The sequence below is a fragment of the Saccostrea cucullata genome, unplaced genomic scaffold, assembly GCF_032062105.1.
Source record: "Saccostrea cucullata isolate Sc308-1 unplaced genomic scaffold, CSIRO_AGI_Scuc_v1 ctg711, whole genome shotgun sequence".
In the NCBI taxonomy this organism is placed as follows: Eukaryota; Metazoa; Mollusca; class Bivalvia; order Ostreida; family Ostreidae; genus Saccostrea; species Saccostrea cuccullata.
The window spans coordinates 36,818-49,775 of record NW_026919801.1 but is presented as its reverse complement, the minus strand read 5'-3'; the positions used below and the strand labels follow the sequence as shown (position 1 = coordinate 49,775).

The 12,958-nt window shown below is 35.6% G+C and overlaps 1 protein-coding gene across 7 annotated transcripts in view; it reads right to left on the bottom strand.

Annotated features, from left to right (window-relative positions):
* LOC134238329 (SPARC-related modular calcium-binding protein 1-like) overlaps nucleotides 1-12,958 on the bottom strand; it is a 58,345-nt gene that overhangs the window by 18,401 nt on the left and 26,986 nt on the right. Inside the window, exons 1-2 of one of the 7 annotated variants that reach the window (XM_062720490.1) lie at nucleotides 7,783-9,135; nucleotides 526-697 (exon numbers count right to left, since the gene is read on the bottom strand). In XM_062720490.1, the coding sequence (XP_062576474.1) occupies nucleotides 526-697; nucleotides 7,783-7,890 (280 nt within the window). In that variant the 5' untranslated portion in view covers nucleotides 7,891-9,135. Of the gene's footprint in view, nucleotides 1-525; nucleotides 698-7,782; nucleotides 9,136-12,958 lie in introns of those variants that run through there. The other 6 variants (XM_062720480.1, XM_062720472.1, XM_062720458.1 and 3 more) reach the window with 6 other exon arrangements.

Below are 12,958 nucleotides of genomic sequence, written 5' to 3'. Positions count from 1 at the left end.
AGGGCCGGGATGACGTAGGCCTGAGCTTGTTTTGTTTTAGGCTGGATTTGTCAGCTGGAATCCACCCACCGCCCGCGAGGTAATTGTCAGCTCTGGATTATCTACTCTTGATTAATTTCGTGTAAGGATAATAACCGACATTTGATGGTGAAAAGTATGTGACAGTATTTCTAAACATTGGGATTAGTTACAATGCTTATAAGGCAAACATTGCAATGTCTCGATGGTTCGTTCTGGTGAAGGTTTTAAGAGTCCGTAAGGTGAACGTATCTTTCATCTTACTCAGACAAGACTCTGGGTTCTATAAGTACTGTCAAACAAACTGACATTCTTTGAAGAAACTTTAACACGATTTTGAAATGGACATTAAATGGGGGTAAATTTACATAAAACCTAAGGTCTTTTTTTAGTGCCAACAATACAACTTTATTCCGACAATTTGAAATCATGTGTTCTAGCACAATCATTGGCTCGAACAGAATCCCAGCAGAAAAATCCACCAATCAGAAATTGATGCTTACTCACGTGAACACGGTCCTTTCCGCTTGACCTTGATCTTCTTTTTGTCACATCTTTTGGCACGCTTGAGTTCACACCGGTGTTTGTAGGTCACCCCATCAGATCCACAGACGGGCCTGTACTTCTTCCGAGAGCAGTCAATCTTACAGCTGGAATTACTTAAGGCCCGAAACATGTTCTACAAAGTAAAGATTTTCTTATAAGCAGAGTTTGTGAAAAAAATCTATCAAATAGTTCTTAAGTTGTACTGAAAATTTTTTCCATGTTCTTTGAAGGAAACGTGCTTAGCTGCAGAGAAATAAACACTCGTTAATTTAATTTTTTTTTTAATCAAGGACCTCCAACATTGATAAATCAACAATGCAACTAAAACGTCTTAAAATACTTTAAAGAGGATATTGCTTTTTTGCCTTTCAAAGATTTAGTGTCACCGAAAGACACAAATGGAACCCATGTTCTCTTGGAGAATTAAAAGAAATTGTTCGACATAAATTACCTACTATGTCTTAAAAGTTTCTAAAATAGAAATATTTATAAAAATTCAATCCTGCATGTTTGCAGTCAATGTCGATCTCTCAAGACAATGAAGGCTACTAAATGGAAAGCTTTTGGGTGGCCGCCCTTCAATATGTCATTTGAGAATGAGGACAAAACATGGCACTTATAGAGTTTCCTGGTATTCCATGTGATCAAGGAGAAACTAAAGAATAGAGCAGCATTTTGAATATTTATGCATGCATGGTCAATTATTTTGAAAAAGATCACAAACTTATAAAAAGAAATCTCAGGAATATATTTTTTTAAAGATGGCACTGAGTTTAATGTTATTTTTTCACTTTACCAAGTGCAAATTATAAATTATATAATTAGCAATGAAATAAATTAATTCTCGTTTCCGTGCTTAAAAAGAAATAAAATTTCGAATGTGGTGAATCTCGAATATTTATTTAAACTGGGTGAGCAATGAGATAGAAGTTTTCAAATCTTAGCAGGATATTATTAAACAGCTCTCTTTTATTTTACACTAAATATTGCATATAAGAAACACAATGGGGGGTATTTGATCTTGCTGCACGTGGAATTCGGTCCGGGGCACTGGATTACTGACAGATTTTCTTGGTATCAAGTAAACAAGAGGTCTTCGTTATTTGTGATTAACAATTATTTATGTCTTTGGAATCTAGAACTCGGTAGCTACTCCAGGCACTCCACAGATGTCAACACCTGCGGAAGACTTAAAACCCACTTAAAACGACAAGTCGTAATCACAGAGCCAGGCTCAATATCGTATTGTCTGGGCACGAACTGCTGGCTAACATTGTTCCTCCAATACCCTTAGAAAGCCGGGCACGCACCTGGCCAAATCCTTAATCTGCCGTCTCTTACTGAACTCACGGACATCCATTAGTGCAGATCGCCAACAGTCATATTGGATTAACACGTAAGTCTTAAGAGGGATCAGCAGGACTACATGTATATCGAATGCTGGATTTAAATACACAAATTATCAAAACAAAATGTCATAAAATGACAGTTTTCCTTGTCTCTAGTATTCTTGATTTATTTTGTAAAAGTTTTGTTTCATATGCCAAACATCAGCATCACATGCCAAAAATCGGTAGAATGCAAAAAACTGAGCCAGGGGATTAGGTGAAAGAGATAATGCAACTTGAATGAGAACATCAAACAGAAGATAACATCTCGTTACAAGTCACGAACAGCATCTCGTCAGATGACAGAAAACGTGGATTTGCGAGAGATAACCAAGGGAGATAACTATGGGATCATACAGTGGATTCACAGCAATGCTGGACGACCTCCAAAGCGGGGATTGCTCGCCACGCAGAATGCCGTAATTCACCACAACAAGCATTATAATGGAAAAGATACAAACTAATAAATCACCCGACTTACAACTTATCACATGCCTGACATAGCACGCGGCTCAGACTGGCATATTATGAGATGTTAATTAATTACTGCAATCTGACGAATGTTTCTAGTAGAACACACAAGGTTAAACTGGAAAAATACCGTTCAAAAAAATTGAAATCGTTTGTCTGATATACATTTAATAATGCTTATAATATAATTACCATATCAGGACAGATCTTGCACTTTATTTATTACGAAAAGTACAGTGAACTGTTTTCATGAAAAAGACAGTTTTTACTTTGATATTCCCACCATGAGGAAATTTGGTACAAGATATTGCATTATTTGTGTACGAGGAGAAACATACTGCAAGCATGAAAATACCAAGATATCATGATTAATATGCAGTTAATGAACCGGAAATACTTCGATGAACAACGGAAATGTACATTGGTAGCAGCAGTATACGTTTTGCAGAATATAGAAAGTCACGAACGAAAAAAAAAGAGAACCAAAACGTCATGATTAATGAAGCCGAAAAAGTCCTCCTCCGTCAAACTACAAGTGACATTTATATTTTAAGAAAAAAGATAATAAATTGCCCATTCAGGGGCCACAGATGCGGAACAATCCAAGATTAAGAGTACTCTAAGAAGAGTATAAGCAGAACCTACTCCAGTTTATACCGAATCTAATACGTTCTTCATATAATGGCGAGGCCAGCCGGCTCAGAGGAAGAACAATCGAGTTTAATTAGGAATTTACAGGCAGGCACTCGAGAAACCTTTCTTTCTTTTTCTACTGTTGAATAAAATTTCAAGTGGTTTATCGAGAAAAGAAGTAAAAAATAAACACTGGCGAATGGTTAGGACGGTAACATAAACTATTGGTAGCTGTTTCCGAGGTGTTACCAGACTATATCAGGGAGCACTCTCCTCTCAAAGGAGGTAGATAATTTATACACGTGCATGGTTGCAAAGCAATGTCACTTACATCCGAGGACGACATTTCACCCTAGCTACACAGTGGTACAAAATGGAAGAAATAGCAGTGTGCAGATTACGTAACGAGCTGTCCTACCCATACACAAACTGGAATGTCTTTCTGTCTTATTGCCATTGGATCACGATGCGTTAATTAAAACAATCATATGAAGTCAGGTCTCTCGGAAGTTTAGGTATGCAGTATTACAGTGCATATCCATTGTTCGGACGTTTGTGGCACTTCGGGTGTCATCTGATAACATCACATGGCGCTAAATGAGATGATGTCAGAAGATAAATGTTGATGAGTTGTCCAAGTAAGAAACTGACGACGGATATATAAATGATTTATTCCGTGAATCTGAAAGTTGAAGGTTATTAAAAGAAATGCTAACCAACAATTTTATCGCAAGAAATGTGTTAATGATGCCAAAAAACATTCATTATGCAGTTTAATGAAATACAGTTTAAAGATTGTCAAATGATTTTCAACATTTGACAAGTTATGATCTCTTTATTAATCATTTCACAAGTAATTTCAGGACTCATTCCCGCGTTGAGCGATTTATGAGCACGCGCGGCGAGATCCACTTGTTTTCTCCGTTATTCAATGAGAACCTTGAGACTTTAGCGCGGAATCTTCTCCATAATTAATGGCCCCCCTTAACATACATTTTTTGAATGCTTCTGCATTTAAATTTGTTACTTTTGACAACTGTATATGTTAATCTGGACACGGTATTATGCATTATTTAAGATCTAATTTCTGTGCAGCTAAGTGTGTACAAATATGTTGCGTTTACCTTTTTTCTGGACTCATTTGCATTTTAAATCACCGTTTACGTTTTGACCTCTTGTGCGATGTAACAGCTTCATTCAATAGGCCGCGAGCATCATTTGCATTCCATTGTATAGTTCTTTTCTAAATGAAGGTATGAATGATTGTATTTTACGCTATTTGTCAGCGAATTTTTATACAGAACGAATGAACTCGTATTACAATTGTTATTAGATATAGAAGATATTAAGGTGTAAAGTTTGACAGGATATGCTTCTTGATTTGGGGTGGGGGGAGTCAATTGCTATCGCATTACATGTTGCTTATGGAGTGAAGTTATTATATTCAAAAGATGGGCCCGTTCCCTGATGAAAGTTTGAGATAACAAGATAGGTAATTTAGTTCAAAATGATATAACAAAAGTAAAGGACTCTGCTTCCAACAGGATTTGACTGGGACAAAAAGCATCAGTTTCCTCATTCAGAGCAACGATCTGAAATAAATTGACTACGGACGATTAAGAAGGGTGGAAAATAAAAGCATTTTAACGAGACAGATCAGTCGTGCAAGAATGCCACCATAGAGAGGCTGTCTTACATTGAAACTTCACTCGCTCTTTGGTTTTCCATGCGTAAATATGGATTTCAATTACGATGTGTTTTTGTATAAACAATCCTAAACACGATGATTTCATTAATTTTATTTGTAAAAAAAAAAAAAAAATAATATTTAGATGTCATTGATGACTTCCCACGATTAAATTGAAATACGCGGTAATTTATGGATCAATGTAAATAGCCAATTGAACAATTAAGAACCATTCATTCTTTGAGCTTCTTTATGAGTTTATGATGAGAAATTGATTATCCCCTTTTAAAGTAAATGGTGTTTCAAATAATACGTAATCCCTCTCGTTTGATGAATTCAATTTAACACAAAAAATAATAACTCAAAAGTAGTATTAGTGTTAAGTTCTTTAAATTTTTTCCCATAATTTTTACAGGGAATTAATTAAACAGAGATGAGAGAGACTTGTTCGGATTTACGATTGCTGTTCTCTGTTAAACATGCTGTGAAAGGATTGCCCAGATAGGATGACTAACGTTTAATACATTGGCGGTACAGCTGTTAATCTGCCGGAAAATCAGACACCCAGGTCTCAAACAGAGGTACAACGAAGCTCACCTGTCACACGGGCCATTGTCTGTGACATCAGAAACGAACATGAAACATAATAGTAACGCTTTCAGATAATTTAAATTTAAATAAAAAAAGAAATTCTCTATAGATCGAGGAATACTAGGTACAACCCTATCTTGTCAATCATGGAGACAAAATCTTGAAGAATTTCAATTATCCTAAAAGAAGCCATAAATGAGGATAACGCGAGTTAATTTGTTTTAAATTCGGGCTCAGGATTCACCAAAAGAGTGGTAGCAGAGGAATGCTCCTTGTAGACATTGAAAAAGTTTTGACGAGAGCTTAATCCGTAAATCCAGCTTAACGGTTCCCCTATCACAAATCACAGCCCGAACCGAGGTTACAATAGCCTTAATAAATGGCCCGAACGAATTTTGACGCTTTCTCACTAGCCAAATCTCATCAGCTTACACCTTTTATTACAACAGAATTAGCTGATCCCCAGAAAATGATTGTCATGCACTCTAACGTGCGATTTAAATGTTACATGCAGATAGGGACACCTTGAGAACAACCTCCTGTCTGGTTCGTCCCTCCGATGGCTGAGAGCCGAAAATGGCAAACTTGGAAAAATCACTTTTCATATCAGCCTATATTTTATTTGTTTTAGATTATAATTATTAAATGAAATGATGAGATATAAAATAAGATTGATAAAATAGAAGTTTATTTTTATTATTGATTGAGATAACTTTTATCAATAGAAGGTGTATTGCAAGATGTGATGAATGCACATACACGCCCTCAGGGAGAAACTTTTTTGTTGGTATAAAATAGAGGATGTTACATGTAAAATATTGGTATCACATGTCGTATCAGCCGGAGAAATGGCCAAAGTCCTGGCACTGAAAGGAACCATCAACCATAGGCTGCAAGTTCATTAAGAACAGTATTCTTTTTTCTGACCGAGTTTTCCCTATACTTATAAGTAAGGCTGATGTATTCACTCTTGATTGCAGAGTGATTTTATTGAATGGATATTATTGTATAATAAATAGGTCTCTTATTTTAAACGAATCAATTGAAAATGTGTACTCCATATGGTATAGTAAAGTCAACGTAAGAAATCGGTAATGGGAGCCGGGCGTTAGACATCTGTCGATATAAAATATCATCCGTAATCAACGACTTCTTAGGTCTAATAACAGGTGTAATAACAGCCAGGTGAGCTGTTTTCCTGACCACTAAATTGTCTGGTTAAGGATACTTGTTTGTTTATCAAGGATGCGATACTTTACAATTATTGAATAAAAGAATTGATCAATTACTGAGATGAAGATTTATGATCGAAATAATTTCTTCCTTTTACAGCTCTACAATCTGAGAAAACTAAGTTAATGTTCCACGAGTAAATTCAAAAAGCGGTTATATTCTAGATAGTGAACGGTTGACCAGATTTTTGACAAAATAAAAACTAATTTTGTCATTCTATCTCTAGAGTAACACCGGTCCTGACAGAAACCACGAAAACCGATATAAAGTCTGTGTCTGGATCACGACATCACTGCCGTCCGACATCTTCTTGGGAAGCTTCTAATTTTCGTACAAACAAGAAGGGACGATTTACCGTAACAAAACATCGCCGATATCGGCCTGGTCTCGGCTCTCGTCACCAGCGCACCTGGCTAAAACTGTCAAAGGCGTCCACGGTGGCATCAAGTTTCCCCGATAATGTTAATAGTGGGGGAACTAGTAGTGTTTAGCTATGGCAAGTTACTTTTAACTGGTATGAACCAAAAGGTTATCACCTGTCAAACGATTTGAAAAGTCACCAAATATCCCCCGATTTTCCGATACTGATAATAAGCAGAATAGGAGGCACAATAATGCCTGGGAAAAATCGATTGAAGTTTCATCATTAAGGAAGTAACGTTTGTTCTTTTGAAGTTTTCAATATCCGTGTTGTTTTTTTTTTAAGATTTCGATAATATCCAAGAATTTTCGTTTTATCTCGAATTATAAGTAAATCCGGTATTTTTTTTTCCTGATACTCTTAGCCACAAGAATTTTGGGAGTATATAAAAGTCTATTAATTTTCTGATGAAGAAAATACTGGGCATCAAATCGACGCGGGGGTTCGCCTAAACCATAAGGCCATCAACTTTACATTTCATTTACATATGTTTATTTATTTTCCTAGGCTCATTTGATCTTAGATTGAACCTTAGATAAGTTTTTGGGAAGATACCAGTAATTGAAAGCTATGCCACATTTAGTGTCTGTATAACGTTTTACTACTCAAATTTACGACAGAAAAGAAGTTATTTTAAACTACTTTTCCCTAACTAAAGAAAAAAAAACCGAAGACAATAATAATCTAAGGTATTTGTTTAATTCAGAAAATTTAACTATTTCTATAGCTCGCCACAGTTTTCTGTCAAGATGTAATTAACGATGAAGGGGTTAATTAGCGCAGAGAACTCTTACCTTTCCCTGGGCCTGAATGTCGGAGCGAGACAGTGCGGGATTCCCCCCTCCCGAGATCACAGTAACAAAAACAACCAGACAGGTAATAATCCACAGGAATCGGTACATTCTTGTCGGAATTAACACAAACACATATAAAGCTTGGGATCCTTAGAACTTCCTCAGGAAAGACCGATCTTCCTCCATGCTAAGTCTTTTAATCACAGATCCGCGCAGAAATGAATTTAATCCAACCCTAGACTCTCATCGTTTGGAATTCTTCTTACTCACGTCTTACATTTTTTTCTATAAACACCACACGATGCAGGTCCACGCACACCTGTATGTTTTATTTAAATAAAAATAAAAAGCGATATGTCATGAATGATCAAACATCTCATCTCCTCATCCTACCGTCCCCATGTGTGTACTCTCTCCAAGTATTTAAATAGCCCACAGAGGTCACGTGATGAAAAATACCCCAATATCAAATCGCGAATATCAACAATGAAAATTATTTTCAAAAATACGACGATATACGATACGTTTTTACATATACACATATAAGTTGAATATTATTGTTAAGTGAGCTCTCAATAGGAGGTATAACGAAGGAGCACAGTCTGATTAGTGTGTGACGCGGCTCTCCTTAAACCCCCTTAACTCTCGCTGAAATTTAATCCTTGCCGAATCTCGATTCAATCATGATAATTAATTCGTTAGAATCATTTAGAAATATTTTAAATCCGGTGATTCTCCGTAAGTAAACAATGGTCGTCTGCGCGCTTCTGTAAATTTTGAGTGTTTGTCCCTTCAGTGTAAAAGACGGATTTTTTAAAACATATATTTTAATACGGAATGATTTGAGGCATGTTACACACTGACAGTTGAGATTCCAGCGTAGATAAGACTAGTCGTATCTCGACATTCATTTGATAATAGCTTTGACACACGTAACATACATCAAAACAAATTGTAATGGCCACGGCCTAATCAAGTTTGCTGGTATAGTAATTCACCAATAACGTTTCATCTTGTGTCACTTTCATCGAATTGTGCTTTGCATCCATTTGTCAGACATAAAATAAGTGTGGAGTAAATGAGCATTATAATTGTAAATCTTAGCACCTCGTTTCACTGATAAGTTTTTATATAAAATTACATATGACAGACTCCAAAAATTATCTGCTTATAAAAAATGAAAACGAGACTGTCTCGCGCGAGGTAGCTCCCGCGCTTTTTCTTGGATACAGATCATCCGAGTAAAATCACATGATACGATGGCGGTTTTCTTCAGCTCAAAAAGACCCCTGTATTCCCAAAGACGCTGCACTTCTTCCTCGGGACTTCGTCTGATGGATAAATTAATGTGATTTAGTCGTCTTCACTTTGATATTTCTGACAAACTGAAAAACATCGTCTTGAACCAGTAACTCCCCTCGTTTGTGTAGGCAATGTCCCTGGTTACAGTGGTGGCGAAAAGTCGTCATTTGTCAGTTGTCATCATAAACGCAAGAAACGGATATATTCAGGATTTCTACTTGAAAATACATTAATATTTTAACTCTGTTTGGCAAGTTTTTCCACAATTAGATTTATGAGTTAGGAATCCTACATAGCGAAAAATGATGAATGTGACGTCCAGAAAAAAAGCACTTATTACTGCAAAAGCCACACCAGAAAATAATCCCTGAAATCAAAGAAAGTCATGGACCTTAGCATTATTTTTAATCTTTATCTTATATAAAAAAGTTTTGTCTCGAATTTCTTCAGATATTCCCAAACCATAGCATCTTAGACTTTAAATGAATAGCAAACTCTTCGATGCGTTGGCCATCTGAACAAAATATTCTTAAGGACAGATGATACAAACAAACTTTTGTCAAAAAATTGAAAATAACAAACTGATACATGTTTTAATGAGTTAAATGAATAGGTTTCACCGCGTAGTTTTTAAATTTTTAATTCGAATTTTCACTAAAATGGGATTTGAAGTGAAAAATATTTGTATAGGTTAATAAAGATGGTTTCAAAGAGGCAGAATTTTGAACATCATAGAAGGTTTACAATTTCTTTATATTCTAGAAATTTATTATTTGCATCATTTTCAATTAAATTAAACCAAAAAATATATATCAATCCAGGCATCCATTTTTTTTTGGTATCATCTGTCCTTAAGTTTACGTGTTCTTCCTCATCTAAACACTATAATCTAGCTACACAAATTATTTCTGGAGATATAGGGTTCAGAAAGACGACCTCAAATAGATACCATTAAAAGGTTCAAAATACAAAGAACTCAGGATCTTTCAGCGAGCTACAGACTTTATTTCTGTTACAGAACTTCATTAAGGAATATGCAAGACAATGGACTTGCCAAAAAATTAAGAGGAAGGGATGAAGCGTTTTAAATGAAATTTAGAATTGAAATGGGAATAAGGGGGCCAAGAAATAATGTTCTAGTTCTTGCTTTAAAAAAAAAACTTGCAATAAAATAGTCTGTGTTTGTAGGGCTAATCTACGAAACTTAAAAGAACTTTGGAAAATATAAAATCTCAGATGTATTAAACTCTTCTACACTTTATTAAAATTCCTTGGGATAAAGTTTTGACATCTACAAGAATACTAGACTGGAAAGAAACAGTGTAACTGTTTACGTACACAAATTTAAAAAAAGTCCATAGAAAAGAAAAAGAGAGAGACAAGAATGGCAAGTCATAAAGAAGACGAATGAAATACATGTATATGTTGAAAAAACGAATAGTATTCGAGCTCAAAATCCATTAAACTTTACAAAATAGGAGCGGAACTAACACGGACCTCCAAAACATCAGAGATGGGATCAGGTGCCATTGAGGAGTGATCATTTTTCATCCGAGTCGAATGCAACACTTTTAACTCATTGAATGTGCATCTGTATATGAAGAGATTGTTTCACTGCTCTGCTTAATTTTCCGCCAGCGTATAGTTTCAAAATTAGACCTGCTGTGCAGATTTAGCACTCCCTGAGAATCAACTCCAAAAGGTTTGGCTTCTGGGGATATAGACAATCCCTCTTTGATACTATTATCTAATACTGAAGAGGAAAATAAGGTAAAGTAAAACATACAATTCGCAAGATTAGACCACAGTTATCAATAATTGGTCCAACAAAGAGAAAGGGCTTTATGAAGTCGTCTCATTATGATGTGTTGCTCATGGAGTGCAGGATAATTTCTTCAGAGACTGGTAAGCGGTACGAATTATAAAAAACCAGAGGTAAGATTTCGGTCACGAAGCTAAACTTATCTCTACCCTGCCCAATTAATTAAAAGAAGGACCTGAGAGAGCTTCAGATACCTTGATAGAATTAGGACAGACTATCAGAGGACTTTTTTGTTCGGAGCATCCGTTGGTAACAACAGAAGTAAGGGAAAACCTTGGAAAAGGGCTTGTATAGTCACACTAGTAGATTCTCTAATGTGATTGCACATCAAGTAAAGTAGGATTCAAAGTTTAAACAAAATCAATCGTTTGCAGTTGAGTTTGGTGACAACACCGAAAAGAGAGACCATAGTCATAATAAGACAAACCTGCAAGGAAGACAGAAAAGGTCATCCAGAAATTTTACATATCAAGTAAACACTTCAGACAATTTTATACCCATAAAGAAAGCACAATCAACAGAAAGAAAGAGCGAGAGAGACGACATTAGAGTAGGTCAAACTTTCCTTGAAAGACAAAGATTTTGTATAGATGTCATAATAAGAAAAATTGATACATCTTCTTTAAGGAAGGATGCAATGTAGAATCTGTCCATTATTGAAGAAAAGAATTGATAATGCTATTAAGCCCAGCGATCATTTCATCTATTAGTGTGAATATGAAGACAAGAGTGAAAAAGCAGACAGATTTATACTTGCTGGAAAAATGAAATGAAAACCAAATGTTGATTAATATATACTGGAGAATCCTCTTACCTTACTATCTAAGAAAATGATCACCTGATAAAACGACCCGAAAAAAGGATGGTAAGTTGATGAAGCAAGAATAGCAACAGTCTCGTTCAAAGTCATCATTTCGTAAGTTCTATGGTCGATACAATGACCTTGTCAAATACAATTTATCATTCAGTCAAAAGATGACAGACTTTTTCATACTGATTGTTAGGTCATTATTTACAGACTGAGTAGTCCATGGGTTTTTTCCGTTATCTTGACAAGAAGCGGGATGACCGGTTGGCAGGGAATGCTCATTCCCCCATGGCACCTAATACCACCTCTGATGTTTTAGAGGTCCGTCTTTGCTCTGCTATTTTTTATTGTTTAACTGCACTTTTGAGCTTGAATACAGTTCATTATCTCCACATTGGTAAATATCATTTTTTAGAAAGATTAATTTGTCACGCAGATAGGAAAGTTGAAAAAGATTATTGAAAGTAATAGTAGAGGATTCAGCTTCGATGGTATTTTAGGACTTGACTTCTAAAAAGCTTGTAATGGAGCAGGAGATCTCTAAACAAGTTATTCGAAATCAAAGAATAAAAAGGGTCGCTTTTCATGGAATTCCACCAAGAAATGAAGTAGTTACTCAAGGAACATCACGGAAGAATATAAATTACGTTTTACAGACTATAACTACTGAGTGGAGACATACAGAAAAAAAAATTCTAGGAAGTGGAAGTAAGATATTAGGTTCGCACTTTAAGAAAAGGAAAACATATAGCTGTATATCTCCCGAATGTCAGCAAAGATGGACAACACATTCGTTTGTTTGATTGTTTGTGAAACGTCTCTTCAAGAATTTTCACTCAATATTGAGACGCCAGCACTTACCGGATGCGCTGTAAATTTAGACCTATTATAAGCAGACTTATTTTTATATTCATATGAAGCAGAATTTATGCAAAATCTTATGCGTGAAAAGAAGAAAACACTTGCTGTGGCCTTCAACTCGACATTTAGATATATTGACGACGTATTGTCAATTAATAATGGTAATTTCCATTCCTACGTCGATTCGATATATCCTGGTGAGCTTGAGATCAAAGATACCACAGAGTCCGACACATCTGTTTCATACTTGGATATTTTACATGAAAAAGACACTAATGGTAATCTAACAACCAAGCTATATGATAAACGTGATGACTTTAACTTTTCTATCGTCAACTTCCCTTACTTATGCAGCAATATACTTTCATCATCTGCATACGGAG